This window comes from Nansenia antarctica (assembly GCF_963989245.1).
Source record: "Nansenia antarctica genome assembly, chromosome: 9".
In the NCBI taxonomy this organism is placed as follows: Eukaryota; Metazoa; Chordata; class Actinopteri; order Argentiniformes; family Microstomatidae; genus Nansenia; species Nansenia antarctica.
Window position 1 is genome coordinate 37,972,819 of NC_137679.1, and position 20,665 is coordinate 37,993,483.

General features: G+C 45.3%; 4 protein-coding genes across 4 annotated transcripts in view; 2 read left to right on the forward strand and 2 right to left on the reverse strand.

The window, feature by feature from the left end:
- The first annotated feature begins 360 nt into the window (after window positions 1-360).
- mfap1 (microfibril associated protein 1) lies at window positions 361-4,738 on the forward strand. Its single transcript, XM_080539246.1, has 8 exons — window positions 361-530; window positions 1,263-1,479; window positions 2,073-2,214; window positions 2,365-2,558; window positions 2,725-2,994; window positions 3,225-3,384; window positions 3,862-3,951; window positions 4,150-4,738. Exons 1-8 carry the CDS (start codon window positions 449-451, stop codon window positions 4,327-4,329), a joined length of 1,335 nt encoding a protein of 444 aa, XP_080395372.1. The 5' UTR covers window positions 361-448; the 3' UTR covers window positions 4,330-4,738.
- A 12-nt stretch (window positions 4,739-4,750) lies between these two features.
- On the reverse strand, window positions 4,751-6,155 carry hypk (huntingtin interacting protein K). Its single transcript, XM_080539247.1, has 4 exons — window positions 5,977-6,155; window positions 5,629-5,684; window positions 5,452-5,503; window positions 4,751-5,137 (listed from the first exon to the last, which is right to left on the reverse strand). Exons 1-4 carry the CDS (start codon window positions 6,136-6,138, stop codon window positions 5,042-5,044), a joined length of 366 nt encoding a protein of 121 aa, XP_080395373.1. The 5' UTR covers window positions 6,139-6,155; the 3' UTR covers window positions 4,751-5,041.
- Window positions 6,156-12,244: 6,089 nt separating this feature from the next.
- Window positions 12,245-20,665, forward strand: part of serinc4 (serine incorporator 4) — a gene marked incomplete at both ends in the record, with an annotated part of 18,572 nt that continues 10,151 nt past the window's right edge. Inside the window, 4 exons of the mRNA XM_080539744.1 lie at window positions 12,245-12,322; window positions 16,472-16,639; window positions 17,087-17,265; window positions 18,759-18,838. Coding sequence (XP_080395870.1) covers window positions 12,245-12,322; window positions 16,472-16,639; window positions 17,087-17,265; window positions 18,759-18,838 — 505 coding nt within the window. The remainder of the gene's footprint in view (window positions 12,323-16,471; window positions 16,640-17,086; window positions 17,266-18,758; window positions 18,839-20,665) is intronic.
- Window positions 19,270-20,665, reverse strand: part of LOC308165022 (serine/threonine-protein kinase PLK1-like) — a gene marked incomplete at both ends in the record, with an annotated part of 1,746 nt that continues 350 nt past the window's right edge. Inside the window, one exon of the mRNA XM_080539123.1 lies at window positions 19,270-20,665. This exon is cut by the window's right edge and continues 350 nt beyond it. Coding sequence (XP_080395249.1) covers window positions 19,270-20,665 — 1,396 coding nt within the window.

Sequence of the window (20,665 nt, forward strand, 5' to 3'; positions counted from 1 at the left end):
GATTGCAATACTGTCATATTTTAATATTTTTCTCTCGTAAGGTCTTTCCATTGTCCTAACTTTAATTTATGCACAGTCAAATGCAGGATTTATAACGGTATCTTCCTCCCATATAATTGTGTGTTTCGTTTTGTAAACATCACACTCCAGTGTGTAAATAGCGATTTATATTTTATTATGGCAGATTAAGAGAGTTATCAAAGTGAGATAAACCTAAATAATAATAATAAGAGGCAGTTACACAACCGCTGTTATCACTGGGGCTACATAGGAACCTAAATTACCTAAAGAATAGTTCCATCCGAGTGGGAATGAGATCGTTTCCGGTTCCGTTCACTGTGTACTTCCGGTCGTGGGTGAGGAGCAGTCGACGTGTTTATTAACGTAGAAGTTCATTACATTTTTACACTTTTCTCAGTTTATTGATATTGTTGATCATCTATCAGTCATGTCTGGACGGGACGCCCTCAACATGAAGCTGCCGCCCATCCAGTCCACGGCCGGAGCTGTGCCGATTCGGAATGAGAAAGGTAAACATCTTGTAGTTAGCCAGCTAGCCAGATAATGCTATCTTCTTGCCAAGTGATTCGCTGTGTTTATGAAATGCAACAACACGAATACTAGACTCAAACTGATGAAGCAGATAGTTCATAACATCACTAATAGGTAGATTATATATACAAAAAATCATTCATTCCCACTGCAACCACCGCCCTGAACATTTTAAAATAGGAAGCACACTGTTTTTCTTTTAAACCACAACATTTGAGCATTTTAGCTTTTTAAATCATAACACTGTTTTTCTTACTATTATTTTTAAATGACTAGACTTTTTAAATAGGCACTACATTTTATAAACACTGTTATATCTGTCTGTTTTTATTGTATGTATGTGACCTATGTGTGTTTTTAATGTGGATAACGTATTCATGAACTGCACAAAGCCTGTCAAAGGAGAATTTCTGTCACTCTGTGACAGACAATAAAGCAATCTTGAATCTTGAATCTTGATTACACACCAAAACCACTAGTTCGCTATAATAATAAATGGCCAGTAACACCATCAGTTCAATACTAAATCTGAAGAGGATATTTCAGCCTGTCTACTATTACCAGCCATGGCTAACTATTGTTAGTTAACGTTAGTAAGCCTTAGCCTATCTGTCAATTCACCAGTTGTAAGCAGTGGCAATTCACCCATGCCCTCATGGGCAATGCATTCTATTCTAATCAACTGTCATCCTCTACCTTTCTCCCCCTAGGTGAGATTTCTATGGAGAAGGTGAAGGTGAAGCGCTATGTGTCAGGCAAGCGCCCAGACTATGCCCCCATGGAGTCGTCGGACGAGGAAGAGGAGGATTTCCAGTTCGTTAAGAAGGGAAAGGATGCAGAGCCTGAAATGGAGCCGGAGGAAGAGGAGCCGTCGGACCCTCGTCTCAAGCGTCTGCAGAACCGTGTCTCAGAGGACGTGGAGGAGAGGTAGTGTACAGAGCTTCTGTCCTACAGCCATCAATAAACGGGAACACCTATCCACAACAGGGAGGTTGCCAGGCACATGTGTGAATTTCAATATTAAAAGCCTTTATTTCATCATGGGCTTAGAACATTTAGACAGGGTTTTCACGCTGGTCTTAAAAAGCTGTAAAGTCTAAAATCCACCAACACGACTTAGAAGGCCTAAAAAGGTCCTACATTTCAGCTATTCGGTCTAAAAATGAGGTGTTAGGTCTTAAAAATGAGATCCTGCAAGGAAATCAGTCCGACCACATCTATTTACGTAGAAATGAATCAAGCTGGAACCAAATAAATGCCAATTCACAACCCTTTTTGTCTGTATGGCAGTGAAATCCCCTAATTTCATCACCTCGAGGATGACAAAAAGCTATCGTATTGTGTCGCGAATAGGTCTAAATTTCTATTCAAAGAGGTCTAAAAAGGGTGTAAATTTGACTTGTTGAAACTGGTAGGAACCCTGTTTAGAAAACTCCAACAACTGTTGGTGTATGCCTGTCAGGGGTGTATAATCATACAGTAAGTTTCTCTCTCTCTCTCTCTTCCTTTCTCCCCCTCAGGCTGGCGAGACACAGACAGATTGCCGAGCCGGAGCTGATAGCAGAGAGTAGCGATGACTCTGACGAAGGAACGTGGCACCCGGAGAGAGCAGAAGAGAGCAGCGAGGAAGAGGAGGAGGAAGAGGAAGAAGTGGATGATGAGGTGAGCAGTAAAATGGCATTTAGTACTTGTTGGTTCACTTTGACCAAATGCATTTTTTGTATGTTGATTTCATGCATGAATTGTGTGTTCATAGCATGAAAAATGGTCACCTGTGCTTAAGAAACGTTGGCTTGTTCAACATCTGTGTAGGAAATTGAGAGGAGGCGCCAAATGATGCGCCAGAGAGCGGAGGAGCGAAAGAATGAAGATAATTTGGAGATAATGGAGGTGGAGGAAGAGGGGAAGTCGGGGGGTGAGGAGCCCGAGTCCGAGTCCGAGTATGAAGAGTACACAGACAGCGAGGACGAGGCGGAGCCACGTCTAAAACCTGTCTTCATTCGCAAGTGAGTCCTGTCCCACACAAATGGAATGAACAAATGTCCAAAATCAGATTGAATTAAAAAAAGAAAAGAAAAAAAGTGTACTGTTTGTTTATTAATGACCTTTTGCTGTATATATGCACGCCTGCTCTAAACGAGGCTGATTTGAACCTGTCTGTCTGTGTTTCAGGAAGGACAGAGTGACAGTGGTAGAGCGCGAGGCGGAGGACCTGAAGCAGAAGGAGCTGGAGGTCGAGGCCAAGAAGCAGGTGGAGGACCGTCGTCGCTACACCCTGAAGATCGTGGAGGAAGAGGCCAAGAAGGAGTTTGAGGAGAACCGGCGCACTCTGGCCGCTCTGGATGCCCTGGACACAGACGGAGAGAACGAGGAGGAGGAGTACGAGTCCTGGAAGGTCCGCGAGCTTAAACGCATCAAGAGGGACAGAGAAGCACGCGAACAGTGAGTACAGTCAGACTTTATTATTATTATTTATTATCATATTATTACTGTACTCTTTTCAGACCTATACTTCTTCATGTATGGTGTTCCCCTGTATTTCCCCTAACTAATGTCATAGAACCATTTAATGCTGTTTAATGTTGCTCTCTGAAGTCATGTCGAAGTGCACAGGACGATTTAGGACCCCGCTGTCGATGTCACTAACTGTGGTTTGTTGTGTTTGCTCCTAGAATGGAGAAAGAGAAGTCTGAGATCGAGAGGTTCCACAGCCTCACAGAGGAGGAGCGCAGGGCGGAGCTCCGCAACAACGGCAAACAGATCACCAACAAAGCCTCCAAGGGCAAATACAAGTTCCTCCAGAAGTACTACCACAGAGGAGCCTTCTTCATGGTGAGGCCCTTTCTGTTCTGAACTGGATAACTACAGTACATTGTATGTCAGGGTTCCCGCGCTGGTCTTAAAAAGCCTTAAAGTCTAAAATCCAGCAATCCTAAAAAGGTCTTACATTTCAGTTATTCGGTCCGAAAATGAGGTGCTGCAAAGAAATCAGTCCGACCACATCTATTTATGCGTAAATTAATCAAGCTGGAACCCCAAAAAATGCCAATTCACGTCCTTAAATGTGACTTGTTTAAACTTGGAGGAACCCTGCTACAGTACATTGTATGTACTGTATTGTATTGTAAATCTCAGACTGTGTCTTTCTTCAGTGATAGTATATTTAAGTATTGTTAGGGGAATGCTCCTGTTGTTGATTGGAGTGCATTGTGGTTGGAACATCTATGTATAAACATAAGCACTTCACTGAATAACCTGTGTTGTCCCTGTCATTACATTAAAGCTGTGTGTGATATTTGTTTCTTCCAGGATCAAGAGCAGGACGTGTTTAAGAGAGACTTCAGTGCCCCCACGTTGGAGGACCACTTCAACAAAACCATCTTGCCCAAAGTCATGCAGGTCAGCAGGGCTTCCTTGAATTATATTTCACCCTATGTAGTCTTCCTCTTTTGATGCTGTCTGTCTATACTATTCTTCATCAACGTCAGTAATCTCTTGAACATCCCCAATCTAAACATACTACATTTTGTAACCTAAAGATGTGACTCATTTCTCTTGGAATTTAAATCTCAATGTCTTTTTTCCCTCATTTTAAAGGTCAAGAACTTTGGCCGCTCCGGGCGCACTAAGTACACTCACCTCGTCGACCAGGACACCACGTCGTTTGACTCGGCCTGGGCCCAGGAGAGCGCTCAGAACAGCAAGTTCTTCAAGCAGAAGGCTGCTGGAGTCAGAGACGTGTTTGACCGACCTACAGTGCAGAAGAGGAAGACCTAAATCTGAAGGAGAAACCTTCTCACCGCCCTGCAGCTTCACTGGACTGCTCTCTGAGATCTGGGCTCACGCGTGTCCAAGGGTGCAACTCAATCGTTTAGTGGATTTTCTCCTCGACTTGTACTGGTTTTTCTAGCGGTGTCGATTAAGAGGGGAAGGAGACACGGATAGGCAATGACTGACGCTAACCCACAAAGTCCTTCAGCTGTGCATTCTCTGAATGGTCACATGGAGGTTTATTTTGATGTAATTTTGTACATTCTCAAAGTTGTGTAGTATTTTCAGTTTCAGGATTTATTCGTATCCGCTTCTATTCCTCCATTATCCCCGATGTTGTTTTTATCCTTCTTGATTATTTCTTTGTTGTCTTGATACTCGAATATAAGTTTGAATAATTAAAACCCAAATTGCATCCATTGTTTTATTTCAGAATCACTGAGGAAATATTGATTTTTATTCAACATTTAGAATCGAAAACCAGGTGGTTGCAACAGTAAACAAGACTAAATTTGAAGTGTTCTTGGAAATATACATTATTTTAAAAATGCCTTTAGAAAAAGAAAAAAAACAAAGAAAAAAAAATACATTTCCTTTTGATAAAATGTACGATCCGGCCGATGGAATGGAGCCAAAGCAGTTAAGAGTGTGAAGCAGTCCTTTGTGTCCGTGTTGGTCGTCTATACAGCTGCTCTGGAGCCAGTCTAGTGTCTGCTGTTCAGTTAGTCAGGGTGATCAGAGCCTCCACAACGTTGCCCATGTGTTCCCTCAGGCTGCGCTCAGCCACTCCTCTGGAGATCTCCATCTCTCCCATCTATTGGGGACGGAGAGACAGACACACGATAAGTACTTAGTGGAGATGGTAACAAGTGTCCCTTTCTCAATTATAACAAACTTCATTTGATGCGTCCTCGCCACTCGCTTCCTACTAAAAAAACACATTGTAGGATGTAGGTTTCTCCTGACAGTTTGATTCTATCCCATTCTTGAGAAGGAAGTGAGTGGAGGACAGATGCCACCTTAATAACTGCACCATAGCAGAAAAGAGACAGCTGAAATGTATGTCTAAGACATTTACATTTTGCCAAAAAGTGATCAATTGATTAATACTGTACAAGAGATACTCACAATTAGTTCTACATCCTCTCTCTTGATTGTGACTTTGGCCAACTCCTTTTCACTGAAATGAGAAATAAAACACAGGCAATAAACACACTGATGATTGAACACACCACTCAATAATAAATAAGTCTTATTGAATGAATGAAAATATAGGATGAGTTCATGCGAGACCGGGCAACTCACCGGTCTTGTTTAGCTTTTTGTTCTCTTGATCGCCTGTCTCCAATCACTGACATGGCCTGGATGGGACAGGACACACACACCAATCATTCATGGGAGAAATTGCTAAGCATGGAGGTCCAGCCATGTTTTAAAACGTGTTATAACAATACTAGTCATAAGAGATCCCTGATTCTGCTATGAATATTTCATTGTTATTATTATTATAGAAACCAGACACATGTCTGCATAATGGGTGATGTATTCCTGACAGCTCAATAATAACACATGGTGATGGTTTGGTTTGGTTTGGTTTGGTTTAGCCAGCTAGCTGTCATGCTATCGCAGCCCCGCGTGCTTAGCCCATCTCACCGTTTCCAGATCGGAGCTGGAGATTTCCTTCTCCTCCGCATAATCGGTGACCCTCTCCAAGTCAGCCGCCCCGCTATCATGTTTGCGAGGTTTCTCTGCGGGCTTTCCAGTGCAATTCTCCTCAGCTTCCAGGTCCAAATCCACATCTCCCTCGGCCGCCATGTTTGCTCTGCAAAATCTGGAACGAAAAGAAAGTATGGTTCCGGTTTTACGAAAGTGTCGGAAGGAAAATGAAGTAGCAACAATACCTATGGTTTCCGGTGTAGACACAATCAATTTCCCAACACTAGATTGTTAAACATTTCACTCTGATTTAAAATGTATTTTGAAGCTTCTGCAACAACAACAACAAAAAACATGGTAGATTTAAAAAGTACACACTGTTAATTCTGCTTTAGCATCAGTGGGCCATCATCATCAGACATCTAAAGAATAGAGCAAATAATAAAAAACATCAAAACATATATAGGCTATATATATATCACTTATTTACAAAGTCTCCTGTGTCAACAACACATACTCACTGGGGTAATATAGGTCCTAATTGCCCCTACTTTGCCCATTTTCAAATCCAAGTTAAAGACCTTTATCTTTACTTTTGCTTTTAACTGCTACTAAACTACTGACGTTTTAATTCTACTCAATTTTATTATTAATGATCTGTGTGTTATGGAAGGTCTTTGTAAGTAGAAACAGTTAGATGAAGGTACGTGGATGTGATTACTAAGTGATGGAGAGAACGGTTTTTTAATCGAAGGATTTGAGTAAGTGAGCCACTGTGATTATGAATGTTTGGAAATTAGTTGATTGAAGGCATGAGTGGAAGTGTTATAATGGAGTCTTATAAATGTTCTATTTTAATTGTTAATGTGTGTTTTTTGTGCTATGCACTGCTTTGCTGCTTGTCTTTCAATGATTCTTTTTGTAAAGCACTTGAATTGCCTTTGTGTATGAAAGGTGGTAAATTTCACTTCACTTCACTTCACTAATTATTTTGGTTATGATAAGGTAAGAACCTTTACAGTAATTTAAAACGTATATTCATCATAATCAAGAGATGAGGCCTATATCTTTTGATTTTTTTAATATTACAGACTGAGGCTTTAATTGTGTTTGGAAGCAAAGCTTGTCTATTGACCTGTTTCCTCCACCCAGCCTCGATCTACTGTCAACAGTCCTACTCGATAGAGGTTGTGTGTGGACTTAATTAATTAATTCTATTTCTGTTTTCGAATAAGAGGTTTACTGTGCTTTACAACTAGCCTACCTGTACCTTTCTCCTTCACTCCCCAAGAGCGGTTTCCCACCCACTGTGTCTGCAGTTACCCACCACCCACTTCACTATAATCAGCTTAAGAAAGGAGGGAACCTACCTTTGTGCTTCCAACCCTGATCCTGTCTGAAGTCTCCCTTCCCCTGACTCCCTCAGTGTGTCCCTCAGTGTGTTTACTCTCTGTGGTTCCTGGCCGGTGGAGGAGATGTCTGGGATCAGTAGTTCCCAGAGGGATGGTCCTGGGGCCCGTCGGACACTGCCCTCCTGATACCAACCCGTTGATCCTGCTGTATGATTGATCGCTGAGAGCCTGAGGACCTGGAGGAGCCGAGCTTTCTGCCCTGCAGTCCCTTGCACCGGTGACGGCAGTGATGTCATTACACTGTCTCCAGGCCCAGGTAAGGCTGGTCTAGGCAGAAAGGACATCAGCACATACCAACTGGGGCTTTCAGAGGTGGTGGAATTGCCCCTCAAAATGGATTTAAATTGAGCTGTCAAATTCTATGGTATTTAGCATTTTCTATAGTGTGTGTATGGGTATTTAATAATATTCATAGATTCCAGAACTCACAGTTCTGAAGCTGAGAGGACTATCTTTATTTGTATTTTAGAGAGGATAGATACAGCTATTTAAAATGACAGTTTTACTACAGTAACTGCAATACACCCTATGTTAAAGAAAGTCGAATGGGAAGATACATCCACTCAATGGACATGGTTGGCTGAACTTTTAACTTTGAACACACAAATCCCCTGACCCATATGTCTACTGTTATATATTCAAATGGAATCCCTTCTTGTAGTTAATGTGATTATAATTCCAGATAAAGCTACATGTTTCCATCATTTCGGATATGTTGAGGATTGTGGTGTAGATTAAACCCACCATGTTTGGTGGATGTTTGCAATAATCTGCCCTCAATCTAATCCCAACGCATACGAGAGAAAATGGGCTCTTGTGTACTCAATCATGTCACTGTTGATGAATGGGTACATTCTGTTGCCATGGGGATCCACTGACATGTGAAGCTTGCCTCTGGGTCTATTGTCAAAGCTCCCATCACTTTCAATGGGCTATTACCGGCTACCCATGTTTATAACAACAACACATCTACAAAAAACAGTATATGCAATTTTTTGGGTAAACATTTCCTTGGACTTGATCCAACCGTTATCTGAAAGCCTATTGAAACCATAGATTGAATGCTTCCACTGAAGCGTCATTTTGCGTCCTCTAATTTGCTTTTGTCTGCCTGGTTTGGCACGGTTTCCTCTCCCATGAGGCAACAGCAATTATCCATGAGTGAAAGGGCCCCCAGGAATGCTGGGTAGTGTGTCTCTGGGTGCGGGTCGGGAGAGAGTGGTGGGCTTGACCATTGAGAGTTAACCCTGTTTATCAGGGGGGACTAATTGGTTTAGAAACGTTTGTGGTGGCGTGATTACACCGGCAGCAGATTAAAGATCTTAAAGTGAGCAAGTGTTTCCTGTGACTACATGAGATTAACGTGGGCATTGTGAAATAATATTTGTTTATCGTGACACGTTGTACGGAATTGAGGAGATTTGTGTTCTTTAGAGCAGCGGTTCAGGATCTTGTTATTCAGTAGGCAGGATCGCACAATGGCTGACTGGGATGAAACATCTATGTCACTGTGTCATCTCTGATACATTTGTACCAGCCAGGTCTACCGATAAGCATATAGAAGGTTATGCTGTTTGAACCGTTACTGAGATTGTGAAACACATGCCTCCATCTTATACTCCTATATACTCTACTATCTGCCGGAGCTGTCAGACATTAGTGCTATTTCAAGCTACTTTTAGCAGCACTGTTGCACTTGCTATACTAGTGTGCTATAGGCTTGTTGAGCATCAGTCAATGTGATAGCATCAACTCACTGCATTTGTATCCGCAAGCCTATTAACCTATAGACAGAGTTAGGGTTCAGGCTGGCAGGCCTCAAGTCCCTCACTCTGAGCAAGGATTAGAATTGCGGTGACAGAGAGAGAGAGAGAGAGAGAGAGAGAGAGAGAGAGAGAGAGAGAGAGAGAGAGAGAGAGAGAGAGAGAGAGAGAGAGAGAGAGAGAGAGAGAGAGAGAGAGAGAGAGAGAGAGAGAGAGAGAGAGAGAGAGAGAGAGAGAGAGAGAGAGAGAGAGAGAGAGAGAGAGAGAGAGAGAGAGAGAGAGAGAGAGAGAGAGAGAGAGAGAGAGAGAGAGAGAGAGAGAGAGAGAGAGAGGGGGTATTGGAATGATTATGCTATTCTGAGTGCAGATAAATATTGGCTCTGATGTCTTCTTGCCACCATGTCTGAAAATAGCCAGTTGTTCTGTCAGAGGAGAGTAGCACCTCACATACAGACGGGACCAGGGCTTCAGAGAGAGGCTGCAGCAGGAGACATGATAGAGATGCATAAGGGGAGGCTGGCTCATTCCATAGAGACACTACCTATCTTCCGTCGTAGATTCGAAGAACCGTCTCTTCAGGCTAGATCTTAACTGTCCCTCCTAAAGACCTCTTCATCCCCACTACCCCCCTGTAAAGTAATCCTTCCTTATTCTAGCATTGGCAATGGCCCCTGGTCCTAGCATAGATTTATTTTTCTTATGATTACTGATGGATAGACGATTCACTTACTTAGACGGAAGTATTTGTTGTAAGCCACTTTGGATAAAGGCATCTCCTAAATGCCCAAAATGTAATGTAAATGTAATGTGATACATCGTGAGCTTAGAACTATAAGGTTCTATCTCCGTTTAGGGTAGTTCAGAGATATTTAGCGTCAAAGTTTTTACATTCCATTATGTTTTGTGAGATGGAACCTTTGTATTTGATTAATTACTAACTCAAAATTGTCAACATTTAAAAAATAACACCACACAGGCATTAATAAACACCTAATGGATCAGATTATGTAAAAAACAAAATTTTGACAAAAATTGAGATAGAACCTTATAATTCTAACGTCACGACATTACAATGAGCTTGACCTTCTCTTCTACCTCCATGAGCCTCGACTGAAATGTACCCTTCTGTGCGATTGTTGTTATGTGGCATCATTTGACCTACTCACTTACTGTGGAGCAGTTTTTCAAAATGGTACGTTTGCCTGTTTTTTTTACAGGCTGCTGCTAGAAACTGTGTTTCGGTGGTTTCGCGAACTGGTTGGAAAGGCTCGACTTGAGGCATACTCAAAAAAGTTTGGGATTTGCTGTCTTAGGCTAGTGTTTGATACCATTCCTTTTTTTTCTGAGTGGGGCAGTCCGACTCATATTTTTCATTTTATTGGACAGATACAGTGAAGACAGACAGGAAAGTAGGGAGAGAGGGCTTGTCAGCAGGGCATGGGCCGGATTCGAACCCATGCCGACCTGGGCATATGTGTGCACTGTAGACCGTGGTGCTAGACCACTGAACCACCCCTAGGCCACGTGTTTGGTACCATTCCATATTCCATTCCATGCATTACAATGACCTCCGATTTCTGCCTCCACCAGTCTCCCCTGTAGTGTGACCCTCAGGACTGGCTGTGGGCTGTAGACTACCACGCAGAGATGTCTAGTCTGGCTTAGAGAGTCAGACTGTGGCTGGGAAGGTCACCCTGGTGAAGATGAGGACAGAGCAACCCCAGGATTATCCTGGTAGGCACGCTGACCCAAATCTAATCTGACTCACTCCCTTGTGTACAGTTCTCCCTGGCCCGGGGGGAGCCCACGCCCCAACGCTAAGAGAGGGTAACTGAAGGGGAGACGGGGTCATAGGGTCATGGGGTCATGGGTCATGAGACAGTAGAGGGTCTTGGGTACTGTAGTACTAAGGTCTACCTGTCCACCCTGTCTTTCAGTATACAGTAGAGGCAGTAGGCATATTTTAATTGTTATCGCAATAAGCCTGCATAGGAACTCACAGTTCGCAAACGAGAAAAGGGGAGTCACATCTTACAACAGGAAATCCATAGGCCTACATAGAGACTGTACATGTGACCTTTCTCCTGACTCATACAGACAGTCCTGTGCCCTCTCCAATGGTATGTCTCTAGCGCCGATTGTAATGATAGGATTAGAGATGTGGCCTCTTCATGTTGGACAAGCGAGAGGTATCACAGAGTTTGGCGAGGTAGATCTGACTAGGAAAGCATAAGGTATCCATTATCATCCTTAAGGCAAACATCTCAAAAATCATGAGTAATTATGGCCAATTCCATTATTCTTACCCAATTAAGCAAGAGGGTGACCCAATCCTATTGTGCTGTTGTGTGTTTGTGTGTGTGCGTGTGTGTGTGTGCGTGTGTGTGCGTGTGTGCGTGTGAGTCTGTGAGAGGCTCGGTGGCTCTAGCTGGTGGAGTGGAGAGAAGGCCCTGGGGGAAGGGAGGGACAGATGGGACTGACACATGGCCCTCCCCCTCTCCCTCTCCCTCTCCCTGCCCTTCTCCGTCCCCCGTCCTCCCCCCGCCTCTCCCTGTTGGCTCGGCCTAATCTGACCGGGTAGAACGAGGGGGGACGAGGAGGAGGAGGAGGGAGGGCTGCTGGGCATTCACCACCACCACTCTCTCACTCTCCTTGGCACAACTCCCACACAGACGCAGAGGCGCACAGGATATGGGCAGAAAAACAATCTTCTTCTCTCCTCCGGAGTTGGATTGAGATTGGTACCGTCGTATGGAGGTTGATGCTGGGATCCTGCACCGCGGGGGGGGGGTCATTTGGATGCGTGCTAGAAATAATCCCAACAATCTGAGAGAGAAGCAGATCCACCTGTGGGATTCCATTCTCCCACAAGGCTGTTGGCTAGCTGTTCTTTTCTACCCGGCAACTTTCTTTTCTTCATCTTCTTATGTTGTTTGTTGTTAGATAATTTTTTTACCTGCTGGAGACTGTTAGGATGTCATCTTCACAGAGACTTTGATGACCGCTTCCACCTTCTACCCTTCTGGAAGCTTGCCGGACCCATATAGAGGAGTAGTTGGAGAGCAAGGCAGACCCACTTAGAGAATCACCATGTCGAGCATGTCCAGCTCGCCGGCGTTGCGCCGGAGAGGTGCCTACCACTACTTTCTCAACATGGTGGCCTACCAGGTGAGAGGGACCTGTATGAATGAGATGTGGGAGAAGAAGGGTTTTACATGGAATGATCAGGGAAGCTTAAATATGAATGAATGGGGACAGTGTTCACTTTTCGATCCTCTGGAAAGTCGTTAGGAAAGTCTGGTTTACAAGCTCTGAGGGTTCACATCTAAAAAGTTATAAAACAATATGTGTACTCCACTGTCTGGATATTTTGTAAGTAGGTGTTGTTCAGACATCATATTAAATATATCGTACTCTTCCTCTTCTTCAACACTTCCATGTTCTTTTTAGGTGGCTAATTATGTTTTTCTGGCTTATTATGTTAATATTATATATATATATATTAATTATTAATAATTATTAATAATAATAATTATTAATAATAATTCTGGCTAATTATGTTTTTCTTGGATTGTTGTTCTGGCCTGCGTGTTGCTGTTCATTGGTATGAGATCCAACACTAGCCTGTGCTGCTAGCCTGTGTTGCTACACCTGCTGTAATCTGCCTGATGCTAACCTGTTGTGTTCTGTGTCCCACTTCATTGTAGCTTATCATTCCTTCTCATTATCCACCCTAAGACTCTAGACTGTTACCTTCAATGTCCTCTGTGTCAATATGACTCATATGAAGTGTATGAATATTGACAATGGTACATCGTTTGTCAATAAATCACAATCTCATAGCAAAATATATGTAATCTATATATAATCATATCTGAAACACTTATATCCGATGTCTCCATCATTAACTATGGTATGACTCATAATCAACCTAGTTATTTTGTTTGCTCACTATTTGATCAGAATCTCATGTAAAGAGATTATTTTTTCCAACTTTCGAGCTGAATGCAACGTTTCTACTTTTGAGCATTCCATTTACTCATTCACTGATATTATTAGGACTATTGTAAGGGTTCTGTTAGACTATTTGAACTAGTCCTGTTGGTTCTATTGGAATGTTTATATTGGTTCTATTGGACTATTTAAACTACTTCTATTGGTTCTATTGGACTAGTTCTATTGGTTCTATCAGACGGTTTTGACCAGTTAAAGAACTATTTGAACTAGGTCTATTGGTTCAGCCATTTTTATCTACAGTATGGCTGACATCTCCTTTGTCCTGTGACACTGTTAAGGCCAATGCACACGGCGTGCAATTTTGTCGCAGGACAACATTCGATTCTCAATTCACACCAATGAATGAATGAATGTGAATGGAGAATTGAATGTTGTCGTGCGACAATATCGCATCGCATGCCGTGTGCATTGTCTCATTGGGTCTCATTCATTGGCCTTTAGTCACAATTAAGGGTCCTAATCCCATGAATCAAGTATTAAGGCCTGTACACTACACACCCCTAGGCCAATAGACAGAACACTAGGCCAGCATACAAACCCCAAGGCCAGCAGCGCCTCTTTCACCTCAGGTGGCTGAAGAAGTTTGGCATGGGGTCGAAGACCCTGCGGGCCTTCTATAGAGAAACAACCGAGAGCATTCTGACTGGGTGCATCACTGCCTGCATCACTGCCTGGCATGGTAACTGCCCACAACCGCAGAGCACTACAGAGGGTGGTGCGGACAACCGGTGGCCGCATCAGTGGATGTGAGCTTCCCTCCATCCAGGATATATATGACAAACTGTGACAGCAAAGCCCAGAGGATCATCAAAGATCCCAGCCACCCCAACCATAGTCTGTTTGAAACAAAGCCCCATGGCCAAAACTCAGAGTCTAACCAACAGCCACTGTAGACAATGGACTATCATCCCCAAGCTTTTACAATTGCCTTATTGTCTGCAAATTGTCTGGATACTGCTAATCGTATCCTGTCTTATTTGTCACTTACTATTGTCACTTTTTTTTATCTGGAATTATGCCTTTTGCCTTTTTGTCTTGTGCTGCAATGTCAGGAAAAGAAGCCTAAGAATGTTACTCTCTTACACTTGTGTGATGTGACAATAAACTTGAAACTAGAAAAAAAGAAAACAGTAGACAGACTCCTAGACAGACCACTAGGCTGACAGACAGACAGACGGACCACTAGGCCAGCAGGCAGACAGACAGACCACTAGACCAGCAGACAGACCACTAGGCTGACAGACAGACAGACAGACCACTAGGCCAGCAGACAGACAGACCACTAGGCTGACAGGCAGACAGACAGACAGACCACTAGGCCAGCAGACAGACAGACCACTAGCCCAGCAGACAGACAGACAGACAGACCACTAGGCTGACAGACAGACAGACCACTAGGCCAGCAGACAGACAGACAGACAAACCACTAGGCCAGCAGACAGACAGACCACTAGGCCGGCAGACAGACAGACAGACCACTAGGCCAGCAGACAGACAGACAGACAGACCACTAGGCCAGCAGGCAGACAGACCACTAGGCCGGCAGGCAGACAGACCACTAGGCCAGCAGACAGACAGACAGACAGACAGACCACTAGGCTGACAGACAGACCACTAGGCCAGCAGACAGACAGACAGACAGACAGACCACTAGGCCAGCAGGCAGACAGACATACAGACAGACCACTAGGCCAGCAGGCAGGCAGGCAGACAGACAGACAGACAGACCACTAGGCCAGCAGGCAGACAGACAGACAGACCACTAGGCCAGCAGACAGACAGACCACTAGGCCAGCAGACAGACAGACAGACCACTAGGCCAGCAGTCAGACAGACCACTAGGCCAGCAGACAGACAGACAGACCACTAGGCCGGCAGACAGACAGACCACTAGGCTGACAGACAGACAGACCACTAGGCCAGCAGACAGACAGACAGACCACTAGGCCAGCAGACAGACAGACAGACAGACCACTAGGCCAGCAGACAGACAGACAGACAGACCACTAGGCCAGCAGACAGACAGACAGACAGACCACTAGACCAGCAGACAGACAGACAGACAGACCACTAGGCTGACAGACAGACAGACCACTAGGCCAGCAGACAGACAGACCACTAGACCAGCAGACAGACAGACAGACAGACCACTAGGCCGGCAGACAGACAGACCACTAGGCCGGCAGACAGACAGACCACTAGGCAGACAGACAGACAGACCACTAGGCCAGCAGACAGACAGACCACTAGGCCAGCAGGCAGACAGACAGACAGACAGACAGACCACTAGGCCGGCAGACAGACAGACCACTAGGCCAGCAGGCAGACAGACAGACCACTAGGCCAGCAGACAGACAGACAGACAGACCACTAGACCAGCAGACAGACAGACCACTAGGCCGGCAGACAGACAGGCAGACAGACCACTAGGCTGACAGACAGACAGACCACTAGGCCAGCAGGCAGACAGGCAGACAGACCACTAGGCTGACAGACAGACAGACCACTAGGCCGGCAGACAGACAGACGCCTAGACAGACCAGTAGACCAGTAGACAGACCAGTAGAATAGCACACAGACTTACTGACAGGAGAGTTCGCCCTAATCTCAGTAGTCACAGCAGTCTGATATGATAAAGAAAAAGCAACAACCTGTTTGATCACTATGCCATCCATCACGTTGACCTACAGTACATTGTGCTCCCCTTGCAACAATCATGGATAAATAAATCAGTGGAAAATAACCACAGTGGAAAAATAACCAGATCATCCGTAAATGATGTTTGATGCTCTGTGTGTCTATAACCTGCAGTATGCAACCACCTGTGCCACTAATCCTCAACTGAATGTCATAGTATGGAGCCTAGTACACATAGAATAGTATAACTCAGGGGAGGCTGGTGGAGGTACAAATCGGAGGACGGGGTCATTGCAATGCATGGAATGGAATGTGAGCCAGTCCTCCTATCTTTCTACCCTCATCAGCCCCCCCTGGTGTGTCTCTCTCACAAGGTTATGTGAGATCTCGTGCATCATTTTGGTGGTGGTACGCAGTACTGCTCTGGGGTGGGGACGTTCTACTTGTTGACATACGGTATATCGATGTTTGCAATGAGTGTGTGTGTGTGTGTGTTCATGTGTATCTATCTCTCTCTCTATCCATCTATATATCTATCTTTCTATCAATCTTTCTCTTTCTGTCTGCTTTCTATCTATCAATCTTTCCGTCTGTCCGTCCGTCTTTCTGTCTATCTATATATCTATGTATCTATCTATTCCCTCCATCTTTTCCTCCCCTCAGATATGTTGCTGTTGTGGCCCCGCCCCCTGCTCGCTGTGCTGCGCCTTCTGCCCCCCCATGAAGTCTTCGTCCAGCACGCGGGTCATGTACACCCTCTTCCACATCATGGCCTGTGCCGTCTCCTGCCTCATGCTGTCCCGCACCGTCTCTGAGGCCGTCAGGGAGAATGTAAGAGCCCTTTGTGATGTCATCCTCCTGAGGATCCATAAAGTTTATTCAATTCAAAAAGAGTGGCTGTCTATAAAACATCAGGTGCTGTTGTGTCGTTCTGTGTATTATAATGTGTGTGTGTGTGTGTGTGTGTGAGTGCATGTGAGTGTGTGTGTGTGTGTGTGTGTGTGTGTGTGTGTGTGTGTCTATGTCTGTGTTGCACTTTACTCTCTCTCTGTCACTCTTTATTGCATAAATCCACGTCTACTGTTGTATTAAGTCACTTTCAACAAACACTTAATCCCTTTGCTCAGGATCTTGCACGCATAGGCCTCCGGATTATCCAGACACAGTTGTGAAAACACCAAAAAGGCCTGCAGCCTGGCTTGCACCTGTTAACACATGCACGCACAAACACGGTTTGCCATGGATAACAGAGGTGTGTGTGTGTGTGTGTGTGTTCAGGTGCCTTTTTTCAACATGGTGTGTGACCAGGCGCACGGCGGAGGGGACTGCGAGATGCTGGTGGGATACTCGGCCGTCTACAGGGTGTGCTTCGGCACTGCCTGCTTCTACCTGATGATGGCGCTGTTTCTCATCGACGTCAAGTCCAGCCAGGACTTCAGAGCTCTCATCCACAACGGGTAAGTTGCCCAAAGATACTAGACGAAATGTGTTGAATGGGATTAGTTACTACCTGAACTGCACCAGCTTAAAGGGATTGCTCACTTGCACTACTAATTGACCTCATCCAACGCCTACTGTCTGAGCCTGAGCCTGAGCCTGAGCCTAACCCTAACCCTAACCCTAACGCTAATAATAATATTATTACTATTGTTTTTATTAGTATTATTATATTTGTACATTTGTGTAAACTATCCCTTTAAGAGGATGCTGGATGCAGAACGATGCAAATACAACACAAAATTTATGGACAGTGTGTACGCCGATAATATGCAAGGAATTTTTCCTGGATACATGGTGTACAGGTTTTTGCCCTTGCTTGCTTGCTTTGTGCCGGTGGTCCTGGCCTCCCCTGGGGGACCGCTGGGTACTGGTAAGCAAACTGGCTAGTAGTCGCTCTATTGGTAGAGGGCTGCAAGGGAATTTTTTCCTGGCTACATAGTATACAGGTTTTTTACTTTTGCCTGCTCGCGGCTCTGTCAGTATTGATTGATTGATTGACTGATTGACTGAACATTTTCATTGTGTGAAGCGCATTGAGTTGCATCTTGTAAGAAATGCGCTATACAAATAAAATTTGATTTGATTGATTTGAAGAGCTTTAAGAGAAATCCCTTTAAGAGAAAGACAATGTACAGGTATTACTAACTAAGTCACTGACAGATACAGTATCTAATCAAGGCACAGTCTCCATGAGATCCACACTCGGCCGACCCTTGCTATTTCAATGTTTCTATTTTTAGCTCCTTGTTGTAACCCAGTGCAGACGTGTCGATTAGAGGCGTGACGTGGTGAGGATTAGGCTTTAGGAGACGCTGCTGTCCTCAGTGGCGTTCAGCACACATAGTATAAGACTCTTATCTGGGCTGGGCCAGGAGGCCATGACCTTTAGCTAGGGTCACCTGACATACCTAGCTTGGGTCACCTGACATACCTAGCTAGGGTCACCTGACATACCTAGCTTGGGTCACCTGACATACCTAGCTTGGGTCACCTGACATACCTAGCTTGGGTCACCTGACATATCTAGCTAGGGTCACCTGACATACCTAGCTAGGGTCACACATGACAAGCCTGGATGATACTCACCTGGGGTGGAATCCTAACTGGAGATCCATGCATGTAAATACGACATTCATATCAGTGTTTCATTGACTTCAATGGAAGATTAGGGTTTAAGAGTTAGTCTTAGGAAAAAAGTATATAAGGCAAATAGTTCTGATGAATGACAAATCCAAATTTCTCTGTCTGCAAATTCACTAGATTATTATATATAATAATAGTCATATTCCATCAAAGTCAGGTGATGATCCCTGCCTGAATTAGAAGCTCTAATCTCTCTATTCTAGCACACTACAAACTGTGTCGTCATGATGTACTAACATAACCCGGTCACAAATAATAATAATTATGAATATGAATATTTGACCTTTATTATGTTGTCTAAATGCAGGTTCTGGTTTCTGAAGTTCATCACCCTGCTTGGGATGTGCACTGCTGCCTTCTTTATCCCAACAGAGTCCTTCCTGCATGGTGAGCAGCCTGACAACACACACAAATTAAAAAATTAAATTTGGCCATTTAGCAGACGCTTTTAATCCAAAGCGACTTACAATTACGAATTACAGGGACAGTCCCCCTGGAGTAACTGAGGGCTAAGTGCCTTACTCAAGGGCACACTGGTAGTGGTGTGGTTTCAGGCGGGATTTGAACTCACAACCTTCCGATCACAAGTCCAACTCCCTATCCACTAGACCACCACTACCCACCACATCATCATTCATCCGTTTCAACTATGAGACAGTTATTATTTTTTTACTTTACTGCTGGTAAAAATATGTTGCTGTACAGGCATATGACGACATCGCAACCACCGGAACCTACCAACTCATCTTAGTGCTCTGATAGGCTGGTGGGATGGATGGTTGTGATGGGGGTTGCCTCTCCTGCACCGTCAATGGGCTCTAGCGTGGAGTGGTGGTTGACGACTTGGAGGTCAGTAGTTTGTCGACCATGAGGCGGGCGTATCTCATGCGGCTGGCCAGCTCCTTGCAGCAGCCGAACTCCTCGATCAGGCTCATCTTGTAGGTGCAGAAGGCCCTCTTCTCGTCGATGTACGTCACCGCTCCCATCAGAGGGCAGAGGATCAGCTTGGTGTGGTCCAGGAAGAAGTTGATCTGCACCGTGCCGTTGGTGAGGTGGAGGATGATGGCACTCTTGGTCCTGAACCAGTGGCAGAGATAGGGCAGGCGGGCCAGCTCGTCTCCCTCCCGGGGCTTCACGTTGGCACCCGCCTTCAGCAGGTGCTCGCTCATGTAGTTACAGAAATACTTGAGCAACGTGATCTTCTTGGAGAGCGCCGAGGGGTAGGAGCGCACGCTGAGGTACGACTCAGCCGCCGTCTTGTCGATGTACTGCAGGCTGTCCCCGTCCAGGTACATGATGAGGCGTGTGTAGTCGTTGAACAGCACGCCCACGCTGTTGTCGCACAGCTGGTAACCCAGGCCGTACTTGTCAGAGTAGTCCACCCACTTGCTGATCCAGAAGATGGGGATGCAGGCTGGGTCCTCAGCCTCCCCCATGCGTATGAGGGCTCTCTCTGAGGGCTTGGACGCATTGACACTGTCCAGCTGTTGCAGCAGGTCAGTCAGGTTGCAGACCGTGGGCTCGGGGATCTCTCTGTGTAGGGGCTCGTCCTTTGACTCCAGCTTATCGGTCCCACCTTGGTTGTTGAGGGCGGTGAGCGGTTTGCGCTGGTCCAGGGAGGAGGGGGCGATGGAGAAGCGCGGGGGCACCGTGAGGCAGGTGGTGGGCAGCCGCTGGGGGATGTAGCCCGTCGTGAAGAACTCGTCGTGCTGTAGCTCCGCGATGGTGGGCCGCTGGCTGGGCTCCGGGTGGAGCATCCTCTTGATCAGGTTGGTCGCCACAGGGTTGATGTGCCCGGGGACAGTGTAGTTGTTCTTCTTGATGCGGTTGTAGGTCTCCTTCAGGCAGGAAGTCTCAAACGGGGGTTTTCCTACGAGCAAGGTGTAGAGGATGCAGCCCAGAGACCAGACGTCGACCTCGTAGCTGTGGCCTTTCCTACACAGCACCTCCGGGGCGATGTAGTTGGGTGTACCACACACGGTCTTCTTTCGCTCCCCGTCATACTCTATCTTAGTGGCCAGGCCAAAGTCACCTATTTTGACATCCATGTCGTCGTTGAGGAAGATGTTGCCGAGTTTTAAATCCCGGTGGATGACGCGGTTGTGGTGGAGATATTGGCAGCCCTTGAGCAGCTGCATCATGTAGTAGCGAGCCTCCGGTTCGGTCACTGCCTTCCGCCGCTTGTGCAACTCCAGAAGAGACCGTCGTCTGCAA